General features: G+C 35.1%; 1 protein-coding gene across 1 annotated transcript in view; it reads left to right on the top strand.

Annotated features, from left to right (window-relative positions):
• EYS (eyes shut homolog) overlaps window positions 1–19936 on the top strand; it is a 1054063-nt gene that overhangs the window by 816679 nt on the left and 217448 nt on the right. The window contains exon 36 of the mRNA XM_074895818.1: window positions 2676–2905. Coding sequence (XP_074751919.1) covers window positions 2676–2905 — 230 coding nt within the window. The remainder of the gene's footprint in view (window positions 1–2675; window positions 2906–19936) is intronic.

The following is a 19936-nucleotide window of genomic DNA, read 5'->3' as shown; positions in this document are numbered from 1 at the left end:
AAAAGCTAGTAGTGAGAACTTAGTTTATGCCCTGATTCTTTCCCAAGTTTTATTTAGTTTTTGTTGGATTTTTTCAGGAACAAAAATATCCACTCCAAACCCGAGTAATACCTCCCCATAAATGTCTCCTGTAAGTGCCTGATTCTTTATGTAAATCTACAGAGCTTCCATTCAGAGCTACTCAAACATTTATGCTCAAACATATTCAGAGCTGCTCGAACTTTTATGTCATGTTTGGGGACAAAATGAAGAATTTAATTTTTTTTTTAATCAGTGGTTGTAATCGCAGCAGCAGGTGACTAAGCATTTTTAATTTGCTGTGCTAGCCTGGTAGAAGATAACACACACTCCTAGTGCACTCTTAATGCTGCTCTGAATGGAATAGCCCATATGAAGATTATGTTAGTTATTTCCACTAGGAAAAAAGGATGGCTGTAAATCCAGAAAATTCTTTGTTGTAATTCTATTCATATAAATGGAAACATTGTTATGCTATTCGTATAGGTGGAAATAAACAGGATGTCATGTGTTTTCCTAAAATTCCAAGCCTCTTATCAGCAAGTTCTGAGTCTCAAAAATCTTTTAGGGATTGTTTTTTAAAATGTTTTGGTTCAAATCTTTTTTGTTTCAAAATCTTTTTGTTTCAGATCTTTTAGGGATGTTGTCTGCCATCTTTTCAGATGCTCTTCTCTCATATAAAGTGTATGGCTTTTAACTGCCTTGAAATCCCTGTATCCTCAATTTTAAGCACCATATTCTGGTGTTTTGCCTATCTTAGGTCTTGGACTCAGTCTGCATCCCTGCTTCACTATCCCTCTCTAATGATTCCCTTACCATTACTGCTCTGTGTGCCTCCTCTCTGCTGTCACGTAAGCCCTGTGCCCATTTTGTTCTTTCCCACGTTCTGCTCCTTTCTCAATTTCTGTGTCTTTCTCTGGGTACACTTAGATATTTACTCTGTCCTGAATTATTTCTATCCTTCTTCTGTCCAGCTACTTTTCTTTCTTACCTGCCTCTCAGCATGTCTCATTGTTTTTGTACAGGAACTGTATTGAAAATTCGGAGTACTGACTTTTCAATAGTAAGCTTCCAAAAGATAAATTATTAAAATCAGTTTTCAGGTTGACCTGACTAAATGGGATATTTAGTAAATTTGGAAGCTAGATTTAAGAAGACAGATGCCTGGAGTGGTGAATGCAAAGTCACACTGAAGGTGTCCCATCACACCACTATCTCCCCATCTGTCTTGCTTCTGCAGACACACTATTCTCATGATGCATCATCCCTGTCAATTTTTCTTTTTAAGACATACTCCAACCTCTACAATATGGTGAAGCAAAAGTTTTAGCTGATACAAGGAGAGAGGGGTGTATAGCAGTAGTGAATATATATATTTTTTTATTTTTTGTAAAGCAGGTTTATACCATCATTTTAACCAAAATGAGTAAGAATTTGACGTTGATGTTTAACACATTACCAGAAATGTTGACTTCCACTGGCTGTGATGCCTATAAACCATTGTATGAAATATGTAATTTCTATGGGTTTTTTTGGCAAAATGTTAGTGACATTTCAGCTCAGTCTAGTCTCCCTTTCTCTAATTTGATATTTTTTTGCACACCATTAAGACATAAGAGAAATATTCAGAAATTTCAAACTTAACATTGAAGTAAAAATAGTAAGATATTTTATTAGATTTGTCAAATTTCAGAAATGGAAGTTGCTTTCTGGAAAAAAAGTAGAATCTCTTAAACTTCATAAAATGAAGGAAGAATGTCTCTCATGTAAAATTTACCAAAAACTATTTTATTTGTCCAAGCTTTTAAAATAGTCTTGAATCTTCCTGTGACTTTTGATTCCTTTTACTTTGCCCTCATCATAGTAATTTGTGTGATGCACATAAATTGTTCTGGTACGTAAATTGGTAGCCTTAAATTTGTAGTTATAATGAATCACGGGTTTGTCTCTCTGGTTAAAAAAAAAAAAAAAAAGCAAAAAAAAAAAAGCTGTAATACACAAAGTTGATAATTAGACCAAACAGGTGGTCTTGCTAACTTTGGATGGAAAATAATTAAAATGAGAAAATTATTATCATATCAATCTAGTAATTATAGTGAGAGTTCAAAAACTGAGAAGAGAGAGATAATGTCATCCTAAATAAAAAAAAATATAGGGAAAAATGAAAAAAAGCTATCTCTCTTTCTCTCCCCCCCCCCCCCCCCCAGTTATTTCTGTGAATTAAAAAATATATAGGTGTAGTACAGCATTTTCCTTCTGCATATGCATGCTTAATCTACTTGCATGAAAGTAACATCTTCAAGGACAGCCTTATGAGATTATGAGATTTGGTAAATTTTAACACTAAAATATTTAATAATACAGGCCTGTATTTATTTATCAGTCCATTGTTGACAACTACTTCAAAGGAAGTATGAGAGCACAATACAAACTGTGCTATATGCATGGAAGTTATTTCTTGTTCCTTCACAGGGAAAAATACCGTCATTATCTTTTGGCTAGATTTCAGAATGGGGACTTGCTTTGGGAATTGCTAAGGTACTCACATTTTCTTAAATATAATCTGAACTTCTAAAGACAAAAACCTACTGTTTTTTAATGAAGCTGAATTGTAGTGGCACAAATGATTTGTTGATGTGTTGTCTCTATCCTTTCAGGATTCCTGTACCCACACACCTGTCAACAGCATTCCCTATGGTTTCTTCTGATGTGCCTGAGTTGCCTGAGCCTGTTGTGTCCTCTCAGATTTCCCCTGAACTGCCGTTCATATGCCAGGAAGGAATGTGCCACAATGGAGGGACTTGTCGTCCTCTCTCTCTAGCTACTGGGGCCACCTCATTTCAGTGCGACTGCCCGCTGCACTTCACTGGTCGCTTCTGCGAAAAAGGTAATTACGGTTCATTCTTTGTTAGTTGTGGAATGTAAGTCTTATGCTTCTTTGGAGCAGGAAAAGGGGGAGTGATCAACATGGTTCTCTGCTTTCCATTTCAGTTATTATTGGTAACTCAGATATTCATTGAGGTATTTAGAATAATTGGAGGGTAAGATGGGTGATATCAGTCAGGTACAATAGTGAGAGTTGCAGGCTTGAGTTAATGACAAAAATGTGTTATTTGTGCAAATTGCTGTGCACAGTGTTAATGCATGTTTGCAACCTAGTATTTCTGGGGCAGAAGAAAGTTAACTTCAGAAAATAAGGAGAAGCTTTCCTCAAAAGGTTATGTGTTTCCATGTCTACAGACTGTTCTTTTTTCACAGCTGTGCCTGGTCTTTTCTTTAAAATAGATTTTTTTCCAGTCTGTGGCTCATTTATGCTTCTATTGTATTACTGTTTCTTGTAATGCACAAATTAGCCAAATGAACACATTTTAATTAGAATGTGAATAAATTAATTCTTTGAACAACTTTGGTTTCTTTGTAAAAAGAATCAAGGCTATAAGACAAACTGATCAATAACTGCTATGGTTTCTGTTTTGTAATTGTAATTATTTTCCATTACTGCTCTTCAGAAAGTTCTTTTTTATGACAGATTTTATAGCTGGCTTCAAAAACTGTTTTAGCTTTTAAGTTACAGTGGGTTATAAATGGCAGTGGATAATTCTCATAGTATTAAAGGGCATTACTGGTATACAGGATAAGAACAAAAAAATCATCTAGATTATGGTTATATAACTGTAACAACCTCCTAATAGGATGAAATACAGGCAACTAGAGTTAAAAATGCTCTTGCCAGAATACTGGTATATCTGAGCTAACATCACCTTGTATTACTGTCTGAAAGTAGGTCATTACACTCACTATATGTGAAAACAATCAATGCCTATGAGTTCAAAAAAAACCCCCCTTTGTATTACTTAGATATCAGAGAATATTTTACTTTTCACCCTTTCCCAAGTTTATAGTAAATTAAATCATATATTTTCACATTTCCAGTGTTAAAATTGAATTCTGTGAATATCTTCTATGCACTTGGTATCTGGGCATACTATTTGCACTTTGCTTTCAATACATAAAAAGTGGGTTTTCTTAAAGATAACAGATTTAGTTACCATTCAGTGTGTGTTTCAATGAAATATTTTCAATATTTCAATAAAGTGTTTTATTTATTTAGATCCACTTTATGTGCCAGAATTCCCTCCTTGTTCCAAATAACGCAGTTAAAATTCTTTTTATCAGCATCACCTTTGGTATTTTGGATGGGAGAAGGTTTTTGCTTTTCTTGTGGGTTATGCCAGGAGTAAGTAATGTTAAATTTAAGCAAGAGTTTGATAGACATCCTATGGTAGCAGGCCATATCAGTGTAGATGCTCGAACACTGCTGGGTGACACTTTGTCTGGACACCACTGATGCCTTCTACCAGTGTTTGACTGCTGCCACCTTCTGACTTAGTCTCACCTTCCAGTTGATCTGTCAGTCTCCAGGAGTCTTCTATGGTTTGGTGTTTTTAACAAAAAATTACAAAATCTATGTTTGAATCATATTATCTGGGCTGAGCACCTATCTGCCTGTGCTACAGACTTCGGTCGAAGTACCTTCCATTCCATTGACTGAAACATGACTACCTGAAGAGCAAAGTAAAAGCAGGGAACTATTACAGAAAGTCACTGTTGTAACCAAATCTCTGATGACTAAGACTGAAGCATTCTACATTAGACACACTGGTAACTATTCCATTCAATAAAATCAGAACATAAACTTTCAAAAAAACCTGAAACAAGTAGCTCCTTTTGAATATATAGCCTCAGAATGTAGCCAATGTAGAGAATATAGACTCAGCTGTATAATCATATCATGCTTTTAATGGTTGAATATCTAGTTTCCATGAGATATCTTTTCATTTTTTAAAAAATTGGAAGAAATGCCATTTCCTTTGCTGAAGTTTGCAGGCATGCTCGATGATGAGATTTTTAACATCAACCCATGTTTCTACATAAGATATCTTTTAATAGTTCTGGCACTGGAAGAACATTTCTTTTTTTCCCTTTGTGTGGATAAGATGAATTAAAGAATTTCTCTTTTCACAGAGCTCTGCTTTACCCTCTACAACCCACCGTCAATACAGGAAACAGCATCTCCCTTGTGTTTAGTGCTTCTGGGTCAGCAAAGGCTGCCGTGTGTTATAGGCTCATTGAGAGCTGACTGGGGCAACTACAGTCCAGGGCATGTGCTGTCACATTGCATGATAATATAGACCAGGATCAGATTTGATGTATCCTGTATTTAGTGGCTGAAAAGTAACTGAAGCATAATACGATTTTATTTAATCCTAGTTTCAACAAGAAATTTAATTTAATTTAATTTAATATAATTTAATTAATCCAAGTTTCAACAAGATTGATAATTTAGCGTAATGAGACAAGAAATTGCCAGATTGCACTAGCATTACCAACCTTTGATATTCAGGCACCTATTCTTCAAGAAGTCTGGAAAGAGCTCATAATTACAGGAAATAAGGGCATCTGTAATAATTTTGTAGTTATTTACTATAGACCTTGCAAGGGAAAAAGTAAATTATCAAGTATGAAATCCAGAAACTTTGTTCCAGACAAGGAAATTGTCTCCACTCCCTGAAGACAGCTGTGATCTGCTTTAATCATGCTGTAACATATACTTGTGTGTTTCGGTAATAGGTACTTATTAATTATCTTAGTCATCTACCTTGTACCTAACTAAATTTCAGCAAGGAAATATATCATACACTCAATTGGCATAGTAACACTCAAATTGGCATGATCACAGGGTCTTATATACAAACCTGTGTAGGCATCTTGGCTTCATTAGGATGTGTGCATTTGCTTATTTCACATCTAGGTTAAGATACACCACTTAGTTTCTTACTAACACCTGTATATTTCTGACAGCATATATGACCATCTTCTAGAGTGAAAGCAAGTGAATGTCATTATCTCAGTTATGTGGTTCAAACTGATAACATTTTATTATAGGCAATATTGAATTTTCCTATTCAATTGCTCCTTAACTAATAAAATCCAGCAGCTTGTTCTGCCCATACTAGAAATATGTTCAAGTTATAAGTGTCATTACGGATATATTAGGGCCAAGATAGTTTATTTAAATACATAGTGTATTTACTCTAAGCAATCAGATACCTTAGAAATCTGAAATGTCCTTAAATGACAATTTTTAAAAGTCGAAATCCATCTCCATTTTCCTAAGGAAACAGAAAACTGTACACAGAAATCTGTGTGTTTGCTAAAGTCAAATTGAACTCTGGGTATATGCCAAAATATACAAAGTGAGGATTTAGTCTAAAGCATACATGTGCCACCATCTGAGGCTTCAGTTCCCTCTAATACTGCTTTCAGTATTTTCCTTTTTTGTCTTTAACTACAGATTACCAAAGTTATCTAGAAATGAGAAGTTGCTACATGCATTATTTTAAAAACTCTAAATACAGCACAGAAAATTTGCCACCAACATAAATTTAATCTTTATTACTGAGCAGTAAGTACTAGGTCATACAATGGAAAGGAAGGATTGTGTAAATAGGGAATACAGTGAAGGGTAAATAGTGTACTGTGAGTGAGGGCTTTTTTTCCTGTCTGGGTAAATAAGCTCTTTGACTTTAATATGAAATGTATCATTCTTTCTTCCATGAAACAATTCTTTACTAGTAAGCTGTTGTATCTGCTTCATTGTGAAATCCCTCCACACAAGTGGAAAAAAGTAATGCTTCTGCTTTAGCATGAAGGCAGATGGTTGTCTATTACTGTAAAGTTCATAGTGATAGGTTTGGAATATCACTGTCTTGCATGTGCAAAGTATGTCCCTGACTGTTAATTATAAGATTAACATTTTTTTAAGTCTCCAAAATTGTTAGTATTCTGTAAAAGTTTTATAAATTGTTCAATAAAAAGAATATTTAAATGTCATGTGTTAAAAGCAGGAAATCTGTTTAATTTGATATGTTGCCTGTGTATATTCTGTACATGACTTAAAGGTCAACTCCTTTGACAAAGCTGCAAAACCAGGAGTAAAATGGCAGGCTGTTACAGGCATTTATCTTGCAAGAGTCCCACCTGGAGACTTTGCTCCATTTGTTCCCTGGCACACACTTGGAATTCCTGATTTGTTGAGCCATACTTGATAATATCACTCCGACCATTAGAGGTTTCTTTTACTAGCAGTTTTTCTAGACATTGTTCCCACCTTAACATTTCTGACTTGCGTCACTGACTACTATCATTCATCTCTGACAAATTTTTTTTGTCTCTATGCTTTTGGTTTTACAGATAAATGTAATTGATCGAATTTTTGTGGTTTCAGCCAAATTTAGAAGCATACAATATCACATCTTCAGTATGTCATAGATCTTTTAATCTCCTTAATAATGTTTATACCGTGTATATGATATTGAAAAATCATGTATTATTTAAAACAAGTCTGTAACAATTTCCATCAAAAAAGAAGAATTAGGAAGTGCGAATCATATAAAGAGGTCTGAGTGATGAAGGGCAACAGTGCATTCATCTTCATATCCAAGATTTTGTTTGAGGTACCCAGAAAGAAAAACAGGATGTAGTTACGCTGTATATTCTATTTTACCAGAATTCAAGCGTTCTTGCATTTTTCCTCCCTCAAAATGATTCATAACCTTGTAGGACTCTATGAGCAGAAAAAAAAACAAATGTGTGTAGAGACACGTATAAACTTCAGTAAATAATTTGATGTCATAAACCAAAGTCAGTGTCTAAACTCATGAGGTGCCTACAGATATCTCACAAAATGCATCTACTTGTGTATTGAAAGCTTTCACATGAACTAGGTTTTGGGCTAAATTTGAAAAAAGGAGTAAGTTTTCCCTTCAGCTTTAGAATGTTTTTTTAGAGGCTGTCATGGATGAAAGTATTAACATGGTAATGATTTAGCAGCAAATCAAGATTTATTGATGACTAGCAACAATTAATCATTAACTAGTTTAATGTTTTACAAAATAATTCAGTAAAACGTGATTAAAATAATGACTTAACTACAGATTCGAAGATGACAAGATTCATACTAACTTACTCTATGGTACATTAAATATATATATATATATATACATGCACGTTGACAAATACAAAATGTACAAACACACAGACAGTAAAAACTATTTGGATCCAGTAAAACATATATGAACCCATACTCGTGAAAATAACTGCATATACCTAAACACATTGGTAAGCAGAGAGAGTGGGTGAAAGAGAAGCTAGCTCAAAGTTAAAATTTTCCTCTTTTCAAATTTAGAGTAAATGCATCAGCAGGGTTGACTTTGCCCTGGCCTTCCATCAGTGACGGTACCCCAAGAAGTTAATACCTGAGAGGCATCCCAACCCAGGGGAGATGCTGGTCACAGGCCAAATGGGGTCCAGAACTCAAGGGTCTCACTTGGAGTCACTGGATGCACGCAGAGGAATCACACTAATCACTGAGTGGTCCAGGATGGAGCCGGGGGGGACTGTACCACCACAGAGGCTGACTTAAGAACACGGTAGGCTAGTTAAGAACAAACAAGAATTAGCCAGAAGTTAAATAACAGAAATAACTTTGCACATTGGCTTTGACACACTAATTGCCATTAAAGCAATTTTTAAGTTGTGTGTCAGAAATAGCTAGCCATTCCCATACAGTTTATTTGATACAAAATATTCAATAGAAGTACTATTTTGGTGAGCAATGCAAAAAGGAATTATCTAAATTAACACTAATGTTCTTCTCTGCACTTTCAGTTATGGATATAATCCTGCACTTTGATATGAAACTACACAAACCTTGTGTAACTTGTTAACACTTCATAACATCTTATTGCTCTTTGAGTAATCACATGGTAATACAGTGAGAGAGGAGACAATGTTTTTTGTCACCTCCGTGATTTTGATTTCTTAACAAGACATTTTATCAGAATTCAAAATACAGTTGAAAAATCAGTACTTCATACATAAACTAGAGGTTTGTATCTGTTTATTTTATCTGCTGTTTAAATGTCATGGGTTAACATCTGATCCTAGCTACACAAGTTACCGCTTCCAGTGGAATACGTGGAAGATGCAGGTATATCTGAAGACAGTTATGAACTCATTCTGGTAACTTGGGCCAGGTAAGTTTAAGGAATTGATCAAGGACTCCTGGCTAGATCAATTCCAAGATGCTCCACAAAGCTTTTTGGACTTTTTTTTCTTCTTGCTCAGATGTTGGTTGCTTTATAATTTTGCTTTCCTCAATATAAGTACAACTTCTTTGTCACCAGGTTTACTGTGTAATCTACACCACAAATAATTAAGCATTTTTCTCCTCAGGTACCCATTTTTGGTTTTGCGAAAAACACTTCTGAACTCACTTCCTAAACTGCACGCTTTTGGGGGATTTGTCTCAATACCATAGAATTATTATAAATGCAGATTTTTTTAACTGACAAAAATAATATTTTAATTTCTGATCATCAGTTTAAATTTTAAGTAAAAATTTTATGTAATTTAGAAAACATAGCATCATGTGTATCTTACAATATGATATCATGCAAATGCTTTTAGAAACCAGCCTATTCATGGATCAATATGGAGATAATCACAGAAGCCAGCCATCAGTGTCTCCTTTACGTTACCACTGACGTGTAAACAGGTAAAGACCATCATGTTTCTTCAGTGAGGCTCAGTCTGCAACTTCTTAGCACATTCCATCTTGCATTTGTATTATACAGATGCATTTTTCAAAGCAAATTACTTTGATCCCTGAAAAGAGATAGCCCATGGCTCTTGAGGGCAAACTACCACTTTGATCAAGCATTGATTTTTCAAACTAGTGCACTGACAAATCGTTTTCTACATTTGTGGTCCTACATAATAGCTCAGAGTTTCTGACTGAATATGTGGTTAATAATTGCAGTACAGTCTTGGTTTATGTGGCTTTCAAATATTTCTACCTATCTCTCCTTGAAAATAGTCGTGTTCCTAGAACCTTGTGTAACTGGTGTGGTGGTCAGTCCTGGTGTTTGCCCATTATAAAAGAATCTTTAATATATAAGAACTTATCTTTTTTACTATTATTAGAAACTCTTATCAATTTCATGTTGCAGTCTCTGTAGAAGCACATTGTGCTATCACCTATGTGAAACAATTTTCTTCCTTATTAATAGGAGGGGATAATGGTACTGAGGTTTTCTACCTATTTTTCTCTCAGTTTGTTTACTGGCCATCTCCTGTGCTGTGAAACCGTATCTGCAGCTTCAGGGAGAGACACTTTGATAATGTTGAAGAGATGGTCCTTTTAAGACAGGAATAAGAGAGAACGTTTTTGCTCTCCTCACCCCAACCTAACTGGAATAAGTAGTTATTCTAATTTTTTTAAGATCAACAATGCAGACACTATTGCTGCTATCACAACATACAGCTAATACAACAGCCAGGAGCCAGTCATAAAGATCTAGGTATTATAAATAAATAAACAATCCATCAGAGAATATCTGTACTGCAACTAACAAATTGTTTTATTTCCCAGACCCTTATTGTCTAGGAAATCAGGCTCAGTTACATTTAGAAACAGGTTTTATTCCAAACTCATTCTATCCCATTGAAGTCCAGAGAAATATTTCCTTTAAAAGTTGGTCTCCTTTTCTTTTCATTTTGACAAATTCCAGTTATACCATCGTTCACAGAATTTGTATGGGTTTTAACAAGTAGAGAGTCACCAAAATGGGGTAAAAGAACTTATCGACACCAATGTGATGTAGATAGTCAGACACTCCTTTATTTACGGCCGGGTGTGCAGGGAAATTGTCTCACCAACAGCGCACACCTAACTCATGTAGCATGCTGATTATATTGGATACAGCAATACATATTAATCAAGTTCTCATACATAATCATGATAATTCCCGTAACTCATTTTTATATTCCCACCTCTTTCCGGTCATGTGCACTTGAGTCCTGAAATGAGTTGGGGGGCTGCTTCTGTGACCACCCTGGACTACTGACTCAGAAGAAAGATCCTCTGATGCCCTTGACTCAAGGATTTTGGTCACGTTGCAGTTTTAACACACTTCGAGGCCCTTTCACAACACAGCTTTTAACACACCTGGTCTACGGGGCTATAAATCATCCTTACCAAACAGTCTAAAAATGGTAACTCATCTAGCAGCACAGCTGGTTGTATGGTTACTTTAAACCAAATACAACATCTCTATCATGACTTAAAACATTACACCACTATCTTTTATAAAAAATTGTATTTCTGTAAGATTCTATTTAATTGATTAGTCTTAATCATTCCTTATCAAAATCACCAAAAATCATCCCCTCAAATTAATAACAAATCAGTAACAATCAGTAACAATAGAGTAACAGAGGAACAATCCGAGTTACACATTAGCTGCGCGGTAAGCTGGACTTAGCATACGGTCCCTATTTTTTGTCTTAGTTCACAGAATTGTAGAGAAATTTTTGGAGATATCCAAAATATCTACAATCCAATGCTGTCGTGTTTTATCAGTTACTACATATCAGGATTTAATTTGCTGTGGGTTAATTTGCTGAAGTGGTTTTAAAATTGAAGGAAAACAGTATTTTGAGGGAAGAGCATATGGGTTCACAAGAAAGTGATGAAGCAATTTTCAACTAATCCAACTGCCCTCCTGAACAGTTTTGTAGAATTTTACCACCTCAAAAGCAACTGTCAGTTTAACTGATCTTTAATACTATTTATTAGTATATATTAATATAATTTTAGAAATTATGTCCCAGATCCAATGGAGTGTGTAAGGTTTACATGTATTTAACTTCAAGAGTGTAGGAAATGTTTGTGATTCATGTACTTAACATGAAGGATGCAGGTATTCTGCTACATCAGATCCTGAATTAGGATCCATGCCGCTCCTAGTTTGGTCATTTATGTAGGTTATCAGTTAAAAACAACCTACATCTCAAACCCATCCAGAGGACTTTGTGAAATTGAGGATTGTAGCAGATTTCTGTGATTATTAAGATCAGATTAAAAACTTGATTAAATGACAGTATGATACACTGTAATTATGCCTAGGGGAAAGATGACAAGAAGGAGCCTGTTGAGATAAAGAGATCTTCAAAGCACCAACCATTCTAACAACCGGTGTTCCAGTCTCTGTCCATTCCAACAACCACTTATCCCCAAAACATGACCTTCAGGACACTTATAGGGTCTATTGCTATAGGGTATACTATAGAGCTATTAGGTTTTATTACTGAACAGGGAGTGGAGATATATTTCACAAGTCTGTTTTAGGAAAGAACATTAAGGTACCTGTTGGACATTAGCTGCTTTGAAAAATTACTGTGAAAACAATAGTGAGAGAAACATTTTAAATAGTTGTCAATTTGCTAGTACGTTCTCCATTTTACAGTTGGACTCAATGATCTTAAAGGTCTTTTCTAACCTAAATTATTCTATTCTATGATTCTATGATTTGGTATTCACATCCATTCACATCTAGTCATGGACTATTTAAAATAACAAAGTATTGTCTTTTAAGTATTGTTTAAAGAATTTTTTTTTTCATTTGGATCTGATTAAAAATAAGATAGCTGTAGCATTTTATAAAGGCTCATACAGATAAGCACTTTTTAAGAAGTTATCCTTTTATTTCTGGAAAAAAACAATTGCAGTAGAAACCCCTTTGTCTCCTCATGTCGATCAGACCTATTAAATTTTGGCATTTTTAGCATTAGGCATCTGAATCAGTATTTCTTTAATGTGAATGAAAGTTTTGTTGTTAATGGAATTTTCAGGAGAGTTGAAAGAATTTGAGAACAAGCACTGTTTTGGACAAGAACAGATAGCAGAAAATGAAGCTATGGTGAATTTAGAATTTGTAGGGAATAAGTTTTCTTCCCTTCATTTTCCATTTGAAAATGTTGGTATAAAAATTGTTTCTAAAGCTCTTAACCTATTCAGCTGCTAACCTCCCAGCTGCACTGAGTCATTTTTCAAAGATAACCATTGTTGCATAGGTGACAAATACTTGCTTTTTTTCTTCCTTCTCTATTTATGATATTTTCTGGAAACACCTTTCAGTAACACCTGAATTTCTGCCCTTTGTTCTTTTGGTGCTAATTTGCTGATAATGAAGTAATCAGTGGAAATGTTACGTGTCTCCCCAGGCAGTATAGCAATGCTTATTTTCTGAGCTTGACTCATTTACATCCTTCCACAGAAAATACCATGTAATAAAGCAGGTGAAGTATCAAATAATGTCTTTGAGCTTTATTACGCATCCTGTAAAATAGAGACATAGAAGACTGGGCTTGCCTTTATAGCACAGAATAAATAGTAGTCAGTTAGGCCTTTTATACCAATGAAATCGCCTGTGTTAACAAGTTAGGATGACACTATGTTTGTTGCGCTGCCTTCAAAGTCTGATTTCAAGAATGCTGTGATTAAAACCAGAAGGGTTGATTCATTCCTGGATACAAAGGTGTGCAGCTGCTGGTTCACTTCCAGACCACTTGCAGGAGCTTCAGCTAGCTGAGAGTGTGAAGCAAACATCAGGCTTCTCTAGGGACCTCTCTAAAACGTCCTGGTCAGGGAAATGCCGACTGGCAGACCCTTTGTGTCACCCCCCAAATCAAGTGTTCCTTTTGAAAGAACAGTGGCTATTTACATGATGTGGTTACAGAGGAAATGAGTTTTCTGTGAGGGCAGTCACTGTCTGGGGAGTTTCCCTGGCCTAAGCATAAAACTCTGATTTAAGCATGAAACCCAATGTTATTTCTAATTAAAAGTGCCTGACACGTGCCTTTTCATGCATCTTCATGGAACACTGGTGCTTCTGTTTAAATAAAATCTCAAACTGGTTTAAGGGGAGGAAAATTTACAATATAATTGTTAGAAAACCACTGTTTTGAGAATCCTCAAGACAGAAAACCAACCTTTGGAGAAAAGAAGGCAGCTTCTCTTAAATAATATGAAAAAGCCAGTTTCTCTTCTCTCCATTGTAGTTTCTTTACATTTTTGTAGTAACAGTTTGTGGTGATAAAATATGCAAGTAATTCTATAACAAAAATATTTCAGCTATTTAACTATTTTAGCTATCCAGGAAATTCAGGATTCAGAAGTTGAATTTTCTCGTAGCATGATATACTTACATACTTATATTTTACGTGCGTGCAGATCAGTTCTGTGCAGAATGTGTGGGAGGTGTGAAGGCTTGGGAGCATGCAGAGTGCCCTTGTGTTTCAGTGGAATTACTGAAAATACTGAATACAGCTTCAAACAGAGCAGATTCCTACTTTCTGTTAGATTCATGTTTAAGACAGAATATTGCATAAATAAAAACAATTTTTCGATGTGAACTGTATTTCCCAGTTTCAAGAATTTTCCTTAATGCATTATTTAGCTCTATAAAAGACAAAATAAACCCACTGTGTTATAAATAAATAATAAAAACCACTTGCATACTGAATAAAAGGGAAAATATGCAAATATAGAAGATAAAACCAAGAAAATAAAGGCAAGCATCTTGTTAGCCTTTACCAACCATAATGGAAAACAATAGATTAATCTGACTTCCAAAAATGTTTTCCAACACACGGCATTATTCTTAATATTATCCTATGGAAATAATCATAGTTGTAGTGACTGTTTCTTTTTATTCATATGAAAAATCTGTTTCAGTAAGTGATGAACTTCACAAAATAAAGAGCATAAATCAACCAAAATTTATAGAAGTAAAATATGTACCATGTGGCAAAGTACAGTATTTAAAGTTTCTTTTGGAGTTTAACAGCAGAATCCTAGTCCCTGATGGACATTTTCTCATATAACTGGGAGCATGCTGCTGAGTGTTTTTTTTGCAGCAGAGTTGCAAACAAAAAAAAAAGGTTTATCGCTGCGGGGTTGTCTGAGGTTTAAATTACGGTGTTATTATTGTAATAGCAAAAAAAAAAAAAAAAAAAGTCCATAAAATGGGAGCATTCCTACTAAATACTTGTGTACTTCATTAAATGTCTCGTTAAGAGCACAGTAGAATCATCATGTAAACCTTTCTCTTCCTGGATATTCATATATAGAAGTTTTATAGAAATTCCTATTATGTTAATTCTGCTCTTGATATAAAAGTATTTTAAATCACTCATTAAAATATTGATGCATAGAAAAGGTGCAGCAAATCCAGGATTTCCATGCATTAAAAATCTTTGAAATCCATCAGGTTGCATAAATTTCTTCCTTTCAGAGATGCATCCAGACAGACTCAAGACAGGAAATGGTAAGATGAAATTCAGTTCTAGACAGTCTGAATCAGTCTCCGACTTTTTGACATTTCTGGAGACCAGACTGTGTACAGTTGAGAATAAAGAGAAGGATGTCAGCCCGGATTTAAGCTTGAATATTTCCATGAACAATCCAGATGCTGATGCTTGTTGATCTGGAATTTATCCAGAGATGCTGGGGAGGCAAAAGATTTAAAAGAAGCAGTAACAATAATTTTTTGTCAAAACAGAACACTGTGATCCAAAATACTGGCTCAAAATATGTTTGATGAAATGGCCACCCTCACTTTTTCTTTGTTTTGTATGTAAAACAAGAGTTAGTTTCATGAGGATTTAGGTATATTAACAAAGTGATTAAGCCTTTGGTCCCTGTTAAATGTGATAAAAAGTTGACGTTTAATGAAGGGAGAGGGAGACAGGATAAAGAAACTGCTACTATATCACATGACAGCAGGCAGAACAGATTTCTCAGGTTGTGCGATAGGGCAGCTCAATACTAAAAATATTCTTGAAATACTGATCTAGAAAACCAAAATTAAAAATGAAAGAGGAGTTATTAAGAAAAGTATTAATCGACATTATACTTAATCCAGCTGAGGGTATTTAATGAGAATAAAGAAAAAATCTTGGACACAGAAAATGCTGATAAATCTCAGAATTATTTGAGGATGGAAACTAATGTTTTATACTTGACATTTGCCACAAACTCTTTCAGCTTGTGGTGTTATCATCTTACCTCAGTGCACCAGTAGTCTACCACTTTGTTGTTGTTAATTAAAGTTTCAGCAGGGACCTTAACAACCATTAGTCTGCGTTTTCTGTTACGTCTGAAGATGCATCATATGTTTTCTGCATTTCCAGAACAGAGATGTTCTTCATTCTTTCTTGTGGCTCCAGTAGTGGTACACTGAAATCCTGCTGAGTTGTTAGACTTTCAGAAGCAGTAGATTAATACTATGCTATTGTATTGCTGTATCTTGTTTTTCACATAAACAACTTGCCAAAGGTATACAGGACTCTAACTCTATGAGCAGCGGTGAACCTTACTTGCAATAATCAATAAGGCTTAGTTGTTGTGCATGACATTAGGATTTTTATCAATTCTGGTACTATCTTCATTTATCTATGCCATGAATTTTTGCTTATAACATGTTTATTTTCATGCTCTGCTTTAAAAGGTACTTTTCTAACAAAAAGTGTTTTCCCCCTTAACATTTGATTCATGAATTTTTAAGAGAAAATATAATCAGGCAATGTCTGCCAACCAAAAAAAAAAGAAGTGTTTGTTAACATATTGGTCACCTAAAGAGACAATGTTTAGGAAACGATTGGAGAATATAAATTAAAAGCTGAATAACTTCACTGCTAGCAGCCAGAGTTTATTTCAGAAAGTATATCCAAATACTTGTGTTACAATTTGACATTAGTAATTACTGTGCTTTACTCATCATATCTTTGACCACAAAACCTATGGTCTGTAGTTTGTGTTTTTATGCCGGTTCCATCAGCTCTTTTCTCAAAATCTGCAGTAGCTTGCTGTTCATATTCATTGCTTTTGTGACCATTGGACCATCACATGTGTGATACAGCAGAGAACAGAATCCACCACCCAGCTTAGCTTGGTGCTCTGCACATTTCACATCAGATCTTCAATGAGGATAAAGGAAAGTGGGAAAGGTTTAGGTAGGAAGAATGATACATATATTCTGAGATGGCCTGAATCCCTCTAGTGAAACCACAGAGAGGGTTTTCTTTAGCTAGCCATAGTGGATTATAAAGTTGAGTTAAAGGTAGCAAAGAAAAAAAAAAAAAAAAAAAACTCACCGAAGTAGAGCATAGAAAGTGATTAGTTTCCAGAGAGTTTGACTTGAAAGAGACATGTTTTTGAGAATGATGATGTCATGTAGCTTTGCAGAATTGGTTTCCTAGAGCCATCCATTTATTTTTTTCACAGTAACAGTATAAAAGGTAGTCGCACAGACAATGTTCAGTGTAAGGGAAGAAATAACAAAGCCAAAGATACTGAAGGAAAAGTAAAATAGACTGTCACAAATCAAAGAATGTGACTGTTTCTCTGTCAACATAGAGTGTATTTGAGGAAAAAAAGAACAATCAGATAAGGAAGTGAAAAGAGAATCCCCACCTCCACCCCCAAATAAACCTACAATAATTTAGTAGATCAAAAGATCATGGGAGTAGTTTAGGGAGAGTGCTTCAGGACACTAGAGGCAGCTTCATGCATGCCCTGCAAGAAACTGATTTTCCAGTTACTGATGTGATTTTTTTCTATTGTAGTCTGACAAATTCAATGCTTGATAGAGAAGCTGTTAGTATTAAATAGCATAGGAGATTAAAAATCAAGCTCTCCTGTATTCTTGAATTAGCCTCAGACTCACTGTATGACCTTGGACTTCTGTTCCCTCACTGCAGTTCTTGCTGTATATTCTTCTGTAGTTTTTGTGGGATCATAATGATGTGATTTTGCTTGCCAAGTGATCATTCACTCTTCCATTCTTTGTCTGGATATTTTTTAAAAATTTCTAGGGCTGCCTCAAGAAGGTCCTTATTTGCTTCCTTTTCTAATCATGGCATGTCTGATAATTCAGACCAGCTGCCTTTGAAAGCCAATACAGTATCATAAAGGGAGGAGGCTTGATGAGTTAGCAGCTACTGTAATCTGTCAAATTTCACACATTACATACTAAAATATGACTGATAGCGATCATGTCCCACAAAGGTAAGTTCCTAAATATTTTTTTTCTGCCAAGGACCAGCAGATCACCCAGAGAGGCTGTGTTTTCACAGGCAGAATGAACTGTCCTTACCTCAGTACAGTACAGTCACAAAGAGAAATTCATTCTTATGAGAATGCTTGGGAATGAAAACCTTAGACTGTGGATGAAGGTATTTCTGATCAGCAGTTTTAAACCCACTGCCCAGTAGTTGAAGACTAACCACAGATACTCCATGTGTTTTCAAGGATCGTATTCATTATACATTTTCAGAGAAGACAAACCTTTAATTTTGTTTCTGGGAAACAGGCGTGTATACATAATTTTTTCTTTTTTTCTCCTTTCTTTGCCCAGAGAAAATGTCTTTCCTCATGGGAAATCTTAACTTTACTTGGACTTGAAAACTCAATACATTAGTGTGCAAAAAGGATATTGAGGGTTCTTTTGCATCGAACAATTAATTTTTGGTAAAAAATCTTGTTTGTTTTTTATTAAAAATATACTTGCCAGACGAGTAATTACATAAAGGCAATTTCCCTCAGTTTTAATGGAATCAGCTGAACACATGATTAAAAAACTTTATCTTAGTGCACCTTTCCTTTGTGATTGGCTGATATGAGAGAAGATATCTTATAAATTACTCATCATACATTCAACATCTTGAAAAATCTATAGTAGCTTTGAAATGTGATTTCTCTTGTTTATCTGGTTTGCCCCAGATATGAGAATCTTACAATCAGAAGAAAATCCAGACCCTGTATTATAAATGTTACTTGCCTTGCTAGAATATATGGCTGTTTCATGATATGATAACTGTCAAGACATCATATTCCAGATTATGCTCTCTTTGGCCTTTCAAATTATATTTTGACCAGATGCTGCATGATTATTCTACTCTATGCATGTCCACATGATCAGTGACAGATGGTCATGTTCTAACTTCATCTGAAAAATCACTGGTTGTGAACCATTGTGTGAAGAAGTCATAAATAATGTGATTTTATTAGCATGGGAATTCACACATTTGGGAAAATTGCTACCATCTGTGTGCATTAGTACAGCATCATGCTTTTAGACCAGATATGATTCATGCCCTGCCAACTTTGTATAGAAATTGAATTAGTAAGTAATTTTCAGCACAAGATCATACAGACAGGCCTCTGTATGTCCATCCAATTGCTGTCCCTGGAATACTAGAAAGACTTTATTGCCAACATTTTCATACATGGCTATATGTCAGAGGATTCTGATTATGACAAAAAACAGATAAATATGGAAATTTCATTATATGACATATTGTCCATCTTCAATAAGAGGGTTTGTCTGGAAGCTGACCACCTGACACCAGATCATATTTGGCATGACTCACCCATCAGATCTGCAGAACAACATAACAGAAAACTTTAGCAGACATACTCTCCTCCTACCATAAGTGGGAACTCAAAGGCTCTGTATGACAAAATATCTTTTGAAGACTTGGGTCTTAGCTTTACGTATGTATATATCTAGGCTTTGATTGGTTCCTAAAATACAGATGTCAAGCAGGATTCAAACAACTGATTTCTAGGGTTCAAATCCTTTTAACTCCCCTCCTCATTATCCTACTATTCCACCTGAATATCTGGTCACAAAACAAAGTTCTATAAATAAACAACCTTTTACAGACTTTACAGATTCACTTATCTTCATCAGAAAGCCACAAGACCTGTAGTATAAGGGATACTTTTTATGTTACTTCTGGAGATACCTTAGGAGGCTTCTGATACCAGTGAGACCTTGGTATCTTTCATCCTAGAGTTTATTAAAACTGAAATAGAACAATTTGGCATTAAATTTGGTCAAAGATTGTTTGGTTGCTATTAACTTTTTGTGTCAAACAACTTTCTCCCACCCTCCTTTAAAGTAAAAATATTGCAGATTTTGATTTAAAAGGATAAGTGTTTAAACCC

Source organism: Athene noctua, chromosome 1, assembly GCF_965140245.1.
Source record: "Athene noctua chromosome 1, bAthNoc1.hap1.1, whole genome shotgun sequence".
NCBI lineage: Eukaryota > Metazoa > Chordata > Aves > Strigiformes > Strigidae > Athene > Athene noctua.
This window is presented reverse-complemented; position numbering and strand designations above follow the sequence as displayed.